This window comes from Terrapene carolina, unplaced genomic scaffold (genome assembly GCF_002925995.2).
Source record: "Terrapene carolina triunguis isolate 2854851 unplaced genomic scaffold, T_m_triunguis-2.0 Scaffold67, whole genome shotgun sequence".
Taxonomy (NCBI): domain Eukaryota; kingdom Metazoa; phylum Chordata; order Testudines; family Emydidae; genus Terrapene; species Terrapene triunguis.
In genome coordinates this window covers 22,032,403-22,050,316 of record NW_020664418.1, presented here as the reverse complement: position 1 = coordinate 22,050,316, position 17,914 = coordinate 22,032,403, and the positions used below count along the sequence as shown (strand labels likewise).

General features: G+C 38.6%; 1 protein-coding gene across 1 annotated transcript in view; it reads right to left on the bottom strand.

Moving 5' to 3' along the window:
- Nucleotides 1-11,862: 11,862 nt before the first annotated feature.
- The window catches only part of TRPM1 (transient receptor potential cation channel subfamily M member 1), a 143,740-nt gene continuing 137,688 nt past the window's right edge, over nt 11,863-17,914 (bottom strand). Inside the window, exons 27-28 of the mRNA XM_026648451.1 lie at nt 17,172-17,304; nt 11,863-13,144 (exon numbers count right to left, since the gene is read on the bottom strand). Coding sequence (XP_026504236.1) covers nt 11,863-13,144; nt 17,172-17,304 — 1,415 coding nt within the window. The remainder of the gene's footprint in view (nt 13,145-17,171; nt 17,305-17,914) is intronic.

Here is a 17,914-nt window from a genome sequence, read left to right as displayed (position 1 = left end):
GCCCCGAGGGGGACCTCGCTGATCTCCCCGCTTTCCCCTGGGCTTGGCTCTGCACAGCCTCAGCCTTGCCAGCCCCAGGGAAGGGGACGCTGCCTCCCTCCCTCGGCTGGCCCCACTGCTGTGGCTGCTGCAGCAGCTTTCCATTTACAATTTACAAGCCTGAGTTTGCCTCACCTCATTGGACAAGGTCCTTTCTGCTTCAGCAACCACATATAGTCGGGGGGTGGGGGCGAGGGTTTGTATGCACGCACATTTTGAGGTTAACTAGACAAGCTGCTTTTGAGATCTGCGACCCATGAGTCCCCAGAGCTGGCTTCTGGCCTGAAACGACGGGCTTTTGGAGGGTTTCAGGCCTGCTTTCAAAATCTCATGCCATTGGGTGCGGCTATGGACCTCATAGCTGCCGCACCACAGCTGAGACAGTGGCATCAAATAGATTAGAAGGATGGCTCCTGCCAACATAGGCTACAGCAAAGGCAGCCTTTGGCACCTGGAATCCCACTGTTGTCAAAAGATACTTTGTCAGGGATAGTTTACTTTCAAGATTTAAAACAATAAAATATATATGTAACACCATATGTAATATTTGTTTCTCTGTGTAAGAGTGTGTGTGTGGTACCTGCGTTCATTCATTCCAGAGGAAAACCTCAGGCTTTTCCATTCCCGGTCATAGGCAGATATGGGTGTGCTTACACTACTTTTGGAAAAGCTGTAATGCTCCTTTCCCCTTCTCATGCAATCTTACTTACCAGGATCAAAGAAAAATCTGAAACAAGAATTAATAGCTAGCTAATCTATCCCTCAGTGGGAGAAGAATCGGACTCTTGGGCCATATTCTAATTCTATTACCATTAGGCATGTTGAATTAAATCCATAGGACTACTCAAGGAGTAAGGAACTAGCCACAGTGAGTAAGGGTGGCAAAATCTGGCTCTATTAATGTTTTGTTTACTCCTACTGCATTTTGACTCTATTGTGAGGGTATTTCAAGGTCACTTCCTCTGAGTTTCTTTTTCAGATGCTGGGATCAGTTCCAGCACAACTGTGAAACAGATGAAGAACTTAGGAAAAGAATTAATATACCTACAGAGAATACTTTATGTAGCACTGTGAGCCTAACCAATACCCTATTCCCTTGTCAGCCAAATAATTTCTTAGAAAAATATTTCTCAACATTAGACATTTTAGTACTTTATAGCAGTAGCTGTCTGTAGTAATTTTATGTATTTATTAAAATTACAAAAATAAAGTACCTGATTTGTCTGTAAACATAGCCCACAGTAATACTTAGTTGCACAGTGCAACATTTTCAGAGGGCTGAAAAACCATTAACTATTTAATCCACATCTTTTGTTAAGTGAGTATTCTGTCCATTTCCGATAGTGAAAATGAGAGAGAGATCCACACAGCATGGAAACACAGAGCCAGGGAAAAAATTCAGGAGTTTTTGGTTTGCAGTCAATCAACTTCTCATTTTGTCAAATTATTGTCTGTTTCCACTTGGCTGTGAGCAAATATAATAAATACAATAATTTTAATGTCTAATAGAATAATCCTGACTAGAGCATTCAGCATAGTTGCTGCATCACTTGGAAAGTGACAGTTCAGTGAAAGCTCAACACCAGTGCTGGCTGAAGAAAGTTAAATGATGGTCTGGGAGGATTATTTGTTACACTGACAGGCTTTTCACACTATGAATGGATTGAAATAACTTCTGGATTAACTGCTTCCCCCACCACCTCCTCAACCAACACTCTGAAAATTTTGTCAACTGGAGAATGTATTGTGGTCTCTCACATATTCTGTTTTTTTTTTTTTTTTTTAAAACACACAGTTGTACAAAATTTTAAGTGAAATAAAGAGAGATCATTAATGGTTTATAGCCGTGGCCATATGAAAGAGTAAACATGAACATTCATATAGAAATATAACATACCTCAATAGTCTGTAACATAACATAACACGGGTGTGGTGCACACCTATGTGGAAGATGATTCTACTCAATTCCTCTGGTGGTGCTCATGTTGCTAATTACTTTGGACCTAGTAGTTTGGAAGGAGCTTTGGGAGAGAAAATCTTAAGCATTACCTTGTAGATACCCTCATATTTTTCTGTTGGGGTTGTGTATGGAGTTTGTTCACAAAGGCCTGCCCCAAAACCTACGAGAGGCCAGAGCCATCTGTATGGAAACCCTATAACTCTGGCCTACAGTGCAGCTCCAGGAATTTTTCTCCTGCCTGTGTCTGCCCATTTAGGGTGGTCGTAGCTATGTAGAAAATATAATGCTGCCCCTGGCTAGCCGTACTATCTTTTCTGCTCAAATTCTGCAGAGCTAGATGGGAAACAATGTGTGGCTAGCTGTCCTGGCCCTTAATTCATCCATACCCCCAGTTAGCCTGTCTCCAATCCTTTTCTCTGTGTAACCCTACACTTGAAGAGTGCCCTTTGCAGGGCACAAAGGAGAGATGGTGCCAGGGAGATGGCTGATGCTCTTTGGTACAGGATCTGTGGGAGTTCTGTTCAGGAAGAGTCATTTTTGCACACACCTGGGAAGGACAATCCAGGTCTTTATTTTTAATGCTCAAGTAGTGGGGCTGAATATTCAAGTTGTCATAAATGAGTTTCCTAGCCTGCTTTAACAATGAGTTAACAATCATAACAAAATCATTACTATTTACTATGAAGCAAAAGGTTAAAAGGAAAACTGGCGTAATTTTACCTTAAACAGCTAAATAGATCTCGGTATAGCTTTCTGTATGGTATCCCTTTATTAATAAAGAAATCAATATACCATTTCAAACTAATAAAATCAACACAGTTTTAGAAATACCTGCTCGTGTCACAGTAGCTCTAGTCCAGGGGTCGGCAACGTTCGGCAAGAGGCTCGTCAGGGTAAGCACCCTGGCAGGCCAGGCCAATTTTATTTACCTGCTGACGCGGCAGGTTCGGCCGATCGCGGCCCCCACTGGCCACGGTTCGCCGTCCCGGGCCAATGGGGGCGGCGAGACGCCGCGGCCAGCACATCGCTCGCCCGCGCCGCTTCTTGCCACCCCCATTGGCCCGGGACGGCGAACCACGGCCAGTGGGGGCCGCGATCGGCCGAACCTGCCGCGTCAGCAGGTAAATAAAACTGGCCTGGCCCGCCAGGGTGCTTACCCTGGCGAGCCGCGTGCCAACGTTGCCGACCCCTGCTCTAGTCAATAGCCCTGATTCAAGAAATATACTTAGGCAGGAAGGGTGCTTTAAGCCTAGTGAAGTACATGTGTTTTAGGCATGTACTTAATTTTAAAAAGATATGCATACACTTAAGTGCTTTCCTGAATCAAAACCAATGAATGGGAATGTTATCCCTCAGTGAACCCTGACAGCTTATACTTTCCAGAAGAGGTTTGCTCATGGAAAATTAAGCAAACACTTATGCACATTAAAAAAACTTTACTCCAGTGAGAAATATAATTGAAGTTGGGCTGCAAAGTATGATAGGATTTAGTTGTCATGGGTAATTTCCTAGTTAATTGTAATCCAAAGGGGATTGAGATAACTAAATCCACAAGCAGAATTCTATCTTTAGCTAAAATCATAGGCCAAAAGAAAAAAATGGGCTGACTGTGATTTTTCTGATGTAGATTTTATGCAACAGTTGAGCTATGTTTCTAATATACAGTACCTCGTCCATACTCCCGTAGGGTATTATTTAAATAGTTTTACAGTAATACTGTATAATATATAGAATGTGGGCACATGGAGAGGAATATAGAACTCATGTAGTAATATATGAGAGCACAAAATTTATTTTGCTCAAACAGCTCTGTACTGCACATGCTGGTCCTGATTCAGCAAGCACATGCTTAAACATTGAAATTATGGGCCTGTTCACAGGCTTAACGCTAAGCACGTGCTTTATAGGCTCAGGCTTAGAGTGCTGAGAAACTTACAGGCTCAAGTCCATTAAGGACTTGTCTACACAGGGAAATTTACTGATACAATTCTAGTGGTATAACTTCCCATATGGACACACTTTTTCCAGTTTAGCTTATACTGCTGCCAAAGCAACAGACTAAAGCAGAAAAAGACATTCTTATTCCAGAATAAGTGTGTCTACATGGGGAGTTATACTGCTATAGTATAAATAGACTCGTACAATTATGCCAGTAACTTTCCGTGTAGACAAACCTTAAAAATGATTGTGGACTGAGTTGGAATGGCAATTGGGTGTTATGTAATAAAATGCAACTGGTTGTCATTTGGCTGTAGTCCCATAGTCACAAAGGGGAAACACAAAGCCCACATGGGGGGTGGGGGGAGAGGGGAAAGTGAGATCCTGCCTTCTTTACTGTACAGTTAACCTGTCACTCTATGTTTTCATGGAGGAATTTACCTTGTCTAGTGCTTAAAGCTAAGGACTAGGAGTCAGAGTTCCTGCTCCTGACTGGCCTTGGCCCTGATCCAAAGTCCATTGAAGTCAACGAAATTGAGCTTAATGGGGTTAGAATCAGGCTCTTTGACCCCAGCCTCAACCTGCCTTCTCTTTTGTGCTTGCAGTTATTTGTGGGCACAATTCACATTACTGAGCCATCTTTGTACTTTGTGTACCCGCAAACCCAAAAGATCAAGTGACATGGAAAAGGGATGTTAGCTTTTTATTTTTAAATTGTCCTGTAATTCTCTGTATGCCTATACAATACGAATATATTATTGCCCTTTTTTGACCCAACTGGCTAGTCAAAGTTTTGAGCCCTGAGGATGTTTCAGTTGGAAGCAGAAATTGATGACTGCATCTGTTATTTTCTTTGATGCAATCTTGTTTATTTACAAGCAACATAGGACAAAGAAAAACGAACAGAGGGCTAGCTTATTTGCTTACAGTCCCAAGCCTCTTAGGTAGCACCAGACCCAGAACCTTCCTCAAGGCTTCACCACGGTGTCACTGTGCTTGGCTCTCTTCCTTCGAGTCTCATTTTTGTCTGCTCTGCCTCCCCTTTTCCCCCACAGATTCCCTACCCAGACAGTACAATATTCAGCAAAACCCCGCTGCACTCTCAGTGCAAAACTCCTGGGTGGGTTCACAACCCCTTTTGTCTTAGGCGGTGGGTTTGTGATCAACTTGTCCTGTTAGTCATGTGAAGGGCATATTCACACCTGATGGTAAAGAGGCTTGGTGATCCATGCACTCACCAGTACCTCTCAGCATAAAAATATATGTGCCTTCAGAACTTGGGTGCTGAATGTATTAATAAAATGTTACAGAGAAGAAACCCAATTACATCTCTGAAAAATATTTCTGTTTAATGGACAAGTGTATTTTTCTGTACATTGTAAAAAGCTACAAACTGCAGATCGTGGTTTTGTATCTGTTTCTGGTTTGGAGTTTGATTTAATTTGTTCTCATACAGCTCCTGTTATGCATGAGCCTTTTGGGGAAATGTTCATCTTTTGCTTCTTTTTAGCAAGCACTGGCAGACTCCCTTTTTGGTGAAGTCTATCTCCTCCCCGTTTTTGCTTTGAACTTTTGCTGAGATTCATATCTGGGAATGGTACAAAATGTAAGATATGCAAAAAAGAACTTCCAAGACAGCACGACTTCAGTGAGTTTGGTCATGAAGATCCTTGTTCTAGGTTTGGCTGCAGTAGCCTACAGAATGCAAATAGCTTGAGTCCAACCACAGGATGAAGAACTCTACTGATTGGTTAAGTCTGCTCTAGCATCTGGCTGACACAACTTAATGGACAAATAAGGAGCAATGGGAAAAAATAATGAGAAACAGATTTTACTCATGTTTTGTGTTTCATCCTTATGTGAAAATGCAAAGTATTTAAAGGTTTTGGAAGTAAAAAAAAATACTTCTGATTCTGCCTTGGGTGGTTATCAGGAAAGCCAGAAGCTGAATATTCATTGTTTAGCTGGCAAACATATGGATGCTATGGGAATGATCATGTGATCATCCAGTATATGAACTTGGCATCTGCAGTGGAAAGGCTGTATCATCAGGAACCCCAAACTGAGAAAGTAAGAGCCAGTCAACCATCAGAAAAGGCTGAGGGAAAAGAGACAGCAGATAGAGATGAAACTGCCAGGTATCAGGGTGCAGACCTATCACTTATCTGCATAACTCAGACAATGATAAATAGTGTGTATTCAGTCATTCTGATTGGTTTTATTACTTATGGATTTGGATATATTATTAAAGGGCCACTGTTTAGTAACTGTATTTAAAACAAAACTAATTTCACCACACAATTACATTTATTTTTAATTGTTTGTGCTGTTTGTTTACTCCCCCCTCCCCCCCCCCATCCAAGCTGGAAGAGAGATAATATTATAGTGTAATGTTTGGGTTGCAAACTACACATTTAATTACAAAAATTCATTTTTTAATATGATATTTTAATTTTAGTTTTACTTTTAAGAAAACCTAAATTGGATGCCTAAAAGTATTCAGATCCACAGGCAATTAGCTGCCAAGCTAATCACTAATATTTGGCAACTGTTTACTTACCTTATGTAAAGTAGGTTAACAATTTTGGCCTGTATATTGCCATTGTTCTGTATCTGAGCTCACATTTAAGTCAATAGCAGCAAAAGCTCTTAAAAAATCATGATTGTCTTGTATTTTGTTGACTTGTTGGGAAAAGCCCAGATTAAGACACATGATGCACATAGCAGCCAGAATTAGTACCATGACCAAATTATGTTCTCATTAAACGTAATGGGTTTGCATGGGAGTATCTGGGCGTAAAACATGGTCCTAGAAGGTTTTTAAAATAAAGGGTTGAGATTTCAGGGCCTGATCTTTGCCTGATCCAGACAAAACATCCAATTGACATCAATGGAGAACTTTGATCATTATGCTCTGGTGGTGGAGTTTGAAAAGGAAAAAAATCCTGTATTTTTAAAATCCTATGGAGCAGCTTGCAAAGGGCACCGTAGATTAAATTCCCCACATTTCATTCTGTACTTGCTCATTTAAGTTTTTATTTGACATTTTAAAGACACTGTTAAGTCATCATCTCTTGCAGTATTTCTACCCTGCATCCTTTCTGGAATCAACAACTTTCTATTCTAAGAAAGTACATTTCTCTGCAAAAGCTCTTGCTGTTGTGATACTCTTTTCATGGCAGTTCCAGAGAGCACCTCTACAAATCTCTTTCTGCTTTTCTACTGGAGTCAGATCCTGTTTTATAAGCTAAAATCCCTGGTGGGTTTGTTATGTGAGAAATGGTGCAGCTTGTCTCTTCTGTATTCTGCATTGAAAACACTCTATTAACATTCAAAAAGGTCACTGAAGGTAAATTCAAAGATGAGACAGATTTTTGAGAGGGTTGCTCTCATGAATGAGGTTGACCCAAAGGGACAAAATTCAACTTGTTGCCACCATCTTTTCTTCATCCTTCAAGATGTTCACAATTTTGCCTTTTTTTTTTTTTTTTTTTTTTTTTAATAAAGAGAGAGAGAGAGATTCCCAACACAAACTCTTGGCTTGATTCCCAGTTCGATTAGGTTACCGGTTACGATGGAGTCACATAACATGAACACAACTTGACAGAGTACTTAATTACAAATGTTTCTGTCTTCTACAGGTGATTGATTATGCTTTTGTAATCTAACATGACAGTTTTGCCCTTTATATATGCAAGTCCTGTTTGTGTCCTGTCACTGTGTATCTATATCATGGTGAGTCTGCAATGACTATTGTTTATCTTGTTAATTTGAAGCTGTCTGTTAAGGGATGATACATTGTCATAGCCTTCTCTTTCTAACAGAAATTGTCAAAGTATTTTTCCTTAATCAAATAAATATTCTCCCTTTACTCTTATCTACACTGAGTAGACTCATTGAAATCAATTGGATTATTTGAGAAGTTAAGGTATGACTCTGCCTAAGTAAGTGTATCATGTTCTAGCCCTTGGAAGCTTGCATTTGAATTTGGTTTCTTTATAAATATTTTTTTCTCCCTTGCATGTAAACTGTACACAATGTTGTGTTATTACATGAGTCCATTATGTGAGCAAGGCTACTAGAATCTTTAAAAAACATAAAGGTAAAAAACGAAACTTTGGCATGAAGCCCCTTCCTCCAACAGCATTGCCAAAAAAACACAACAGCAACAAAAAACACAAAAAAGCCTGAAATTGCATTTATCAACTTTGCCAGTGCCTCCATATCATTAAAAATTACAACTAATTTATATCACATCAGATCTGCAACAGCATTTTGTTTCAGCATTAGCCCTCTTCAGACGAAATTACAAATGCAATCTCATTCCTTATGTATAATGGTTTTATGATGCGGACAAACATCCATTACGGAATAGATTGAAACCAATTTTATACTGCAGTTCTACTCTGACCTGTTCAGCAGAGGATCATGAGGTTTAAAGGCTATTGAAAATTTTTGCACTGGAGAAGTTCTCCATTGGAAAATGCTGATTTGATGGAATCAAAATGTTCATTCTGTCAATTTTTGACAAAACCAGGCCAGTTTCCAGAGAGCCCGCCTGTCTCTCCATTTGCTCTTGGATCCTCTACTCCCCAGCAGGTTGGCTGGCAAGCTCCCCAGCCCCCTAACTTTCAAGCTGCCTGCTGGCCTTGCCAGCCCCCCTGCATTTTTCAAAAATAGTCCATTTTGATTGTTCTGAAGCAGGAGAGTTTTTTTAGAATTCCTTTTGGTGGAAACGTTGTTTTGAATTCAAATGAAAACCAAAATTTCCACATTTAGTGAAAAGAAATTCCCATTTTCCAACCAGCTCTAGCTATTGAGTTTCACTGATTCATTATCAGATTTGATCCCCTTAGATCTTAAGTGCCAGTCAAGCTAGATTCCTGAGTGCTTGTGCACCATCTCAAGATAAGGCCCAACTGAACCAGCATTGCCAACTCTCTTGATTTAATTATGAATCTGATGATATTTGGTGTTTTTCCTAAAGCTCCTGGAGACACAAAACCTGAAATTCTCAGTCACATTTAAAAAAAAAAAAAAAATTTCTAGCCCTCATGGTTGTGGATAAAAAAAGCTCGAAAACATGAACCAGAAGGCAAATAAAAAGAAGCCAACATTTATTTATATATTCACTAGGATTGCAGGATCAAGGCCTTATAAAGGTATCACTCCATAGAATCCCATCTAAGTTAAAATTACTGGCAACCATTAACTGAAATTCTGCTTTAGAAAACATTTACTTCATGTATTCTGTAAAAAAAAGAACAGACAGGCTGCAGTGTTTTCAGTATCCTTACAGTGACAAATTTGTTACCTTGTATTTATTATTTCATATCTTTTTGGTATTGTTCCTAGAGCTAATATAACTGGTTATTTATACACAAAGAAAATCAATAAGTAAAAAGTTGTCATTTAAGAGAGTTCCATGTTAGTCTAATTCAGTGGTTAATTTGAGATAAATTAATAATTTAAAATTAGAAAGTGACTCTGGGCAAATAAAACATGGTTTAACACAATTTATAAAGATGTTACAACAAGATGCATGCAACATACTGTACTGCATACTGAAATGGATACTGCTCATTTAGCAAAAATGCTGAAAACCTTTATCTCTTTTGAGTTTGCTGATGAATCAGTTTCCGGCAAGAGTGTACAGGCAAACAATAAAAGGCATCTGCAAATTAGAACAAATATTTTAACTACACATATAAAATGACCATGAAATTGCATCCAACTGTCATACAGCCGTGTAGAAGTGCAACAATATCAAATGTCGTTCCATTTTACAACAGCAAATCTCAAATTCTGAGAAACTGAATAAAAAAGCCCTCATGGGGAAAAAAAAAAATCCTGTCTTCAGGTACCGATAACATTGACAAACCTTTGAATAACAACAGCAGGGAGAAGTGCCGTAGTTAGTGAAGAATGAACTTTTATAACTGTCCATTTCATTTAAGTTTAGCAGCACTGTATAGTATAGGAACATGTTTTAGATAGATATTTGATACTAATGACAAAAACATGAGGCAGCCAACATCTTACTAGAATCTTGACACACACACCCATACCCACACACCACCCCTCCTTTCTTTTTCAAATATTGAAGTAGAGTTTTAATTGTAAACACTAGGCCCCATGCTACAGTGGATCTAATGATCCAAAAATCCTGGTTACTAACAGCAGAACTTGAATATAAACCTTTGAACAGCAGTCTGTAAGGAAAATAACTTTGAAAGTCAGTTAGCTTGTTTTCTTTCTCATCTGTTAAATGGTGCATTTGCCCTACAATAAGGGGGCTGCCTCGAATATTTTAGAAAAGTAGTCCTGGAAAGTAACAAATAAGAACTAAGTAATCAAAATATAACATCACCAACAAAACTGCCAGAAACAAGTACATTTTAGTACTGCACTTTGCAATACCTTTGAATGACGACTCACATTTGAAAGATGTGAGTTAGGAAAATACTGACTATAAATTGTGAAATTTAGGCCCCCTTCATGGAAGATAAAAGGGAGGAGCAGAGCTTATTTTGTGGAGTTTGTTTTCCTTATGTAAATTGTTTTGTAAATTCAAAGAAAAATATTCAATTTCTGCTCTCATTTGGGGGGATTTAAATTTTTATAGATTTTGAGAGAGAACAACCTGATCTTCCTATACAAGAAATGTTCAAAAGAGACAGGTGGAATTCACACTAATAAAACCGAAGTGGCTGTTCAGGTTGTATTTTCACAAGAGGAGGAAAATATAGAAAATATGACCAACAAAAAATTTATCATGGTTTTGAAGCACCTAAAAACAAGCTTCAGGTGCCACTTGTGCTCCCCAGTTGTCATCAAAATGAAATTCCCGAAGGAAGAAAGGTTTGTTGCATTAGATTGGCTGGAATAAAGGTGTGTATGTACTTTATCAGTACTTGTTTATTTAAATAAAGCAAATTCCATTTACTACGAGGCTCCACTGTAACCTCTGGTGATGCAAACCACTGATGCAGGTTTTGGACTCTCATTTTCCCACTTCAATCCTCACTAAGTGTTTTGAAACAATGATCACTGCCAGTTAAAAATATATGTAGTTCCCAAAACAGAGCCTCCAGAAAGCAGTATTTCCAGAATGATGCCCAGCTTAAGGCAATTAGTTTTGAGAGAGTGAGTGTGCGTATGTGTGTGTGTGTGTGTGCGCGTGCTAAGGAGGATACTCCTTCTTAAAGTAACAGAAAACAAGATGCCATCACCCATGCTCAAAGACAGGTGAAATATTTTGGTACCAGACCAAACTGGTGGCTGCCAAGTCCTGCTGTGCTTGGAGAAACCTGCATTTTTTTGTTTTGTTTTAACTCGGTTTATGTCTATTTTATTGACTGAAAGTCACTTCTGATGTGCATTCCTTGGCAATTTAACTAAGAGGTATCCGTGAAATCAAGGGGATTGCAAAACTTTCCTTTGCATTCAGTACTTTTTCTTCTTTAAAGACTACATCCATAAGGAAATCAGGTGGACATGTGAAGATAAAGCTAGTCCAAAAAGTTTTAATTTAGCAGCTTTCTAATGAAAAAAGTGAGAGAATTTTCTCAATTTTTTATGAAAATATTTTCCAGTTTTCAACCAGCTCTAATAAAGACTCAGTCAATAAATGAATATGGAAGGCCAACGGACCCCAGAAAGGTCTGGACCACTTGGCATTTTCTTATCATGCCTAGCCTTACATCCACCCCTAAAGCACATGTCTTCCTTTCACCCAAATCACAAAGCGTTTGTTTGAGAACAGGGTATTAACATTTCAACAGAATTAAAAATACAGAAAATCAGTAAATGCAAGATTTTTTTAGGAATTAAATTTTCAAACATTTCTGTTCAGTGTGGTATATTTGTTAAACTAATCCAAACAAAATTCTTGACCATCACTGCCACATGGACTGTGAACCATTTTAGCACTCAGTTTCCGTGGAAGTGTTTTCTTGCTTAGCTTTTTTTTCTTCTGTTGCACTGCCACAGGCCACCACTAGATTAGTTACACTGCTGGCGTGTCCTGGTCTATTTAATTTGTCCTTAATGGACTTGGCTTTCCGAGAATGGCTGTGTAAACTCTTTGATCGTACAGATGGGAATCTATCAGTCCTGTCTGGCTTCACTGACAGTAAGTTTTCTGTCTCAGTCCTGTCGGTGACAGGTGTAGAAGTATGAGAGGCACTGACACCTGCTTCGCCAACATCACTGTCATCTTCTGTATCTGTCAGTAACTGTTTCTGCTCTGCTTGCCTTTCTGCTTCAGACTCACCAGGATATTCTGGACTAGGTTCATTAGAAAGTTTCTGTTCAACCTGGTATTTCCACTCACTAGTCCACTGTTCAACTGTGGAAGGGCACACTTGATCCATTATGGTGTTATAGTCTGTGGTCCAGTTGTTGACCCCTCCAACCAGCTTCCCTCCATGTGCAAATATAAAGCTCCTTGACTTTAGCATGGTTGTTTGACAAGCATTGAAAGCTTCAGCAGGGTAATAGCGCATTGCCTTAGACTTGTCCAAGGGATAAGAGATAGTAGCTTCTAACTTGGTCCTTTCTACTGTTAAATGAGTGTTCTGAAAATCTGGTCTTGTGACTGACTGTCCATTCATAACAATATCTGTTTGCTTTATGCTTTGGGGAATTGTTTCATCACTCTTGGAAATCCCTTGCTTGTCATCAGATGAAACTGAAACGTCTGAATGTCTAGTGACATTCTGTGCAATTTCTAATGTAGATTTATTGTAATCTGTAGTGGCAACTGTATTAGCACTGGAGATATAGCGAAGACTACCCTGACGTTCTGGAACCAGCTGCATCTTTGAGTCTGCACCATCTTTTTCTTCTTTCGTACCAAAATAATAGGCTTTTTTGCGCAAGCCCATGGCTGGTGACATCGGGGTGGTGCTATCATCAAATGTTAACTCATCACCACTGACATGATATCTGTACATGCTGTAGCCATCAGAGCTGTTGACACTGCTTTGCCTCAGGAGGTAAGCGGCATCACATTCAGAAGAAGCTCGTGAGTGTGTATGCGTCAGCTCGGATTTGTCAATACCCACCAGCTTTTCAAGGGCATTCACCATCCGACCAGATAGCTCCTCCAGTTGAGAAAGTCGAAGGTCAACTGTCTGAAGAGAAGCTTTCATAAAATGTTCTCTTTCATTCACTTCTTCTAACCTCATAGACATGTTTTCCACTCTGTGGAGTACAAGAATAAGATTAATTAAATATACCATAGAATGTTTTCAAGTAACACACTAATTTCTGCTGAGTAATGTTAGAGTTGAATTTTGTACCATACATGTTCCTTACTAATAACAATGTCAAAGGTCAGAAGTGCTGAATGTGCAATTTTCACATACAGGGTGAAATTTGCTCCTGAGCAGAAAGCCAAAACAAGATTTCTGCAGCCCCTGAGTCCCACTTAAGCTTTCAAAACAGAACTTAAGTCATGCATAAGTCTTGTGCTGGCCCTCAGAATAGCAGAGAATTTTACAATATATGCACTATCTATTTATTTTAAGGAACAGTTCACTCTAACGCACAAACTTCTCCCCATTTTGTACAAAAGTTTGTGTAATACACTCTACTATATTGTGATTTTCCAACAGTGGAAGTATTGAATATATATGTAAACTGTTGAAAACCTCGCTTATAGCTACAGTACAGTGTCACAATATTTGATATCTTACTGTCTAGTCACTTCTGTTTTCTACCCCTGTATCCCTTTTTGTTTAAGAAAAGATATGCCATATTTGATTTTTAGTATGAATCATTATCTTGTTTAACCTATTCTGCCATTTAATTATTGTGGAAAGACTTTCAGAACTTCTTGAGGAAAAAGCTGAAAACTTCTCAGTTTACAGCTGGAGGTTGATACCTTTTATTTAAAAAAGGGAAATTATATGAAATTACACAGCACTTAATATTGCAAGTGTGGAACATTAACACCTTTCTTTTAAAATTACATTGTACCAAATTATTTGTTCCCCAAAACTTGAAAAAAAAAATCAACGATGCAAGATGCTGAAGCTCTTGATAAAACTAATCAATCATTTACTTTTTGACATCTTCATTTGCACCAAAGCCAGTAGGGTTTTCTGGGGTGTAAAGAATGCAGAATCGTGCCATAAATGAATGCCAAAATCTCAGAGAGAGTTTTGGATAGTCTCTTACTTTGAGGAAGGAGTTTTAACATCAGATTCCCTTGCTGTGAACCCGTTTCATTTCTTATTGCCTTACCTCAGATCCATCCCACTGCAATAATTTACTGTTCATGAGTATTTGGATGGCCACGGGATATTCATGAAAATATCTGAGAACCCTAGAAGCTTCACAAATTCTAACACCAATTGTTATTCGTCCAAAAATTCATAATGGAAACATATTATATACTATTGCCATTCTTTAGTCTTCTGTTTAAAAACTCTCAGACATCCAGTCATGAAGCAGAAACAGTACCCACTGTGACCTAGTTGACCAATCACACACCACAATTAACAGTGAAAGTGAATAGTATACAAAACTATCCATAGGTTGAAGAATATTTGCATGTTATTCAGTGAATACTTATGAATAAATTTGCAGAAATCAGATCTAGTTTCCAAAACAATCTGAACAAAGAACTTTCTAAAATAATTTTATCAGCCCCATTTGTACACTAAAGCAGTTCATTAATCTGATTCATGTTATTGAAAGATTTTGCACTTTCTGTTGAGCTATGCTCATTACGCTATACAAAATGGAAATTTAAGCTCTTTCCCCCCTTAGTTATTAAGTGTCCAGGCAAGTACAAGTCATGTCAGCCTTGAGGTAGGCATGTTTTTATATTTCTTTCCACACATGCCAACCTCTTCATGTATAATAGTCATTCTTCTCTGTAAGGAACTCTATTAATTATATGGGAATCATTTTCTAATGACAGATTCAAATGTTGACTTGATATAAGATAAAGATAATGGTGAAAAACACATTCGGTTGCTCCTTGAAACAGAATGTACTCTGGAGTTTATGGAATTGTGCACTACTTTAGCCTTTTATTTCTACTTTCCAATTATGTACGAGATTTGCGAACAGTAGAATCATTTAAAAAATCTTGTATCATTTTCTTGTATCATTTATAGCATAATGGAAGTAACAGTGCAGGAAGACTGGATATAAAAACTACACACTGGGATGTGATTAGAGATCACATACTAGCAAATCAACCATGGAAGTAAATTAACATTCTTTTGCTCCCACATACAAAAGCTGGTGGAGCATCTGGAGCAAGAAGCCATGAGAAATATGCAGATCTACTTTGTGACCATGTACCATAATGAATCAGAGAAGCATGTTGGTTCTACTCTATTTGTTGTCACAATAGCCCTGATTTTGACAAATTGCCATGGCAAAAACAATGCTGTAGAAATTACACACACACGCACATTTCATTTACTCTCTGACTCCCAGACTGCACATAGACACTACTTGATGTTCAGGACACCTCCCAGTCAGAAAGATGTTAAAGAATTCAGAGAAAGACATTTAAGTGGTAGTGAAGAGGGTGTTTTGATAGCCAACCTTGGTTTTGAGTGCCCCTGACATAGAAGTTTTATTGTTGTTATGACTAGAAATGCTTTGCTGAGAAGGGATAATGAGCAATTTGCTGAAGCTAGGAGAATTGGTGACCCACTAGGAGTCACTAAGAGTTATGTGCTTTATTTAAGTTAGCTATAAAAGATTAAGTAAAAGAATACACTTTGGAGCAGTTCAAGGAGCTTTTCTTCGAGCAAAGACTAACATCTTTTCCTCAGCAGCTGGACGGAAGAAGGACCCCCGGAAGCCTGGCTGTTGATCACTTGAAACCATCTCAGACTTTGGGTAACTATGTTTGGGGTGCTCTAAAACTATTGCCATGGCATGTACTTGAGACTCAATAAAGAAGGAGCTTTGGGTGAAAGCATCTTGTTTGTACTAATCATTCATCAGACGGAGGAGCTGTGTCCCCACTGATTTATTCCTGACACCGCCTGCAGAAAATGGGTTAAGTTATCACCATTTTGGGTTCTGAAAGCCCCAGATAACAGTGGCACTGATTTGTGAGGATTTCTTAAAAGAAACATATGGATAGAGTGGTCACTATTAAAGTGTTGACATCTACTGTTCTGAGTTAATTAGCATTACTATGGCATTGCAGGTATTCCCTTTGCTATCACACTGACTATTTGCACATGGTAAATGTTATGACTTGGCTAAATGATGACTGAGAGGATTATTATATTTGGCTATTATTATTCTAAAGGTGTAAAAACCAGCAGGAATAGAATCATTTAGGATGGTCCTTAGGGTGGGGCTATAACTAGGGATTAGTGAGTATGCAACAGGGTAAAGGAATATATAGACTGAATATCAGGTATCATTTTCTTAATAGCGAGATTTCTTATTTTGTGGAATAGTCATCCAAGTGAATAATAGAAGGCCAATCATTTGAGTTATTTTAAAACTGCCACTGGAATAGGTAGAGCATGTGAAAACATTCTGTAGGGAAAAACCCTGCCAGAGCAGGGTTGTTGATTAGACGATCTAGTAATCGGGACATATACTACTACTGGTTAGGTCTTCATATTTACAAATATTACCTAAGCCTCACAACACCTCAGTGAGGTACACATAGGTATGATTGCTATTTACAGATGGGGAAGCTGATAGAGAGGTTAAATGATTTGCCCAAGACCTCAGGGGGAATCTTTACCAGATCTGAGATTAGAATTCAAGAGTTCTGGGTGTCCAGACCCGACATGCAGACCACTAGAACGTACTTCTCCCTTCCTATCTCACTGCTCTTGTCATTTGATTCCACTCTAATACAATAAGGCAACCTGTTAGAAATCGAGCAAGTAGTCATTTGTTAAAGTAGGCAGAGAAAACATCTCTGAACTTCACACAGCTGAGGCCGGGGGGGAACAGGAAGTGTAGAAGTAAAATGTGGGCAAGGCTCTTGCAGTATACCCAGACCACACAGAAGAAACAGTGCTAGTGTTCTCATGAGAAAACCTGCTCTTGTGAGAGATTCAATTTTGGAGACAGATTGTTAGGTATGGTTAAGATAAGCATAGAAACTTTTGATGCATTTTTTTGAGGCTACAAACATCGCATAGCTTGACCAACACTAGGTGTTAATGAACAGGAAAAAAGTTTTCTAATCACTAGTAAAGTTAGGGTGGTTTTTGTTTTCAATAGTTACCTTTCAGATGTGACTCTGATACGTTCGTCATTAGATGATTGTTGTTCATCCTCCTTTTCCTGAAAATATTCCTCAACACATTGCTCTTCAAATTCATACAATTTCTTCAGCTCTTCATCATTCAGAAACAATTCTGCATAAAATTGTAAAATGTATTAGTTGAATTGCCCAAGATTTATATAATTTTAAATCCAATATAACAGGTGGGTTTTTCTTTTGTAGGCTTTTTGGATATTGGAGAGGCCGGGGGGGGGGGGGGATGCGGAGGCAGGGGAAGGAATTGAAGGTTTTGTTTCTGCAATCCTTGCTTGGGCACTTAATAAACAGGCTATTTTGTAAACAGGCAACCACCACTTAGCCAAAGTCCTGAGCGCAATGTTATCTTACTCAGTCAATCTGATTGCTCGTTTAGATGAATCTTCTTTTTTACCATCTCTCTAAAAGGGGATGTCATCACATTCAGTAGATTAAATCCAATGGGTCAGTCTGTTCCACTGGCAGACTTTGGGTAAGGACTTTTCAAAAAATTGCAATTATTTAAAAAAAAAAAAAAAGGAAAAATAAATGAGAGAACCCCCGCTTAGGAATGCTTCATATTATTTTCAGGGGTGTCATGTATGTAACTCTTTTTTATCAGGGGCATAGGAAACAAAAATAGAATTACCTAAAAATATGTTTCCCATGAAAAACAGAAACCAGGATAGGTAAAAATACTACATGAATGATAACATCTGTTTGATTAA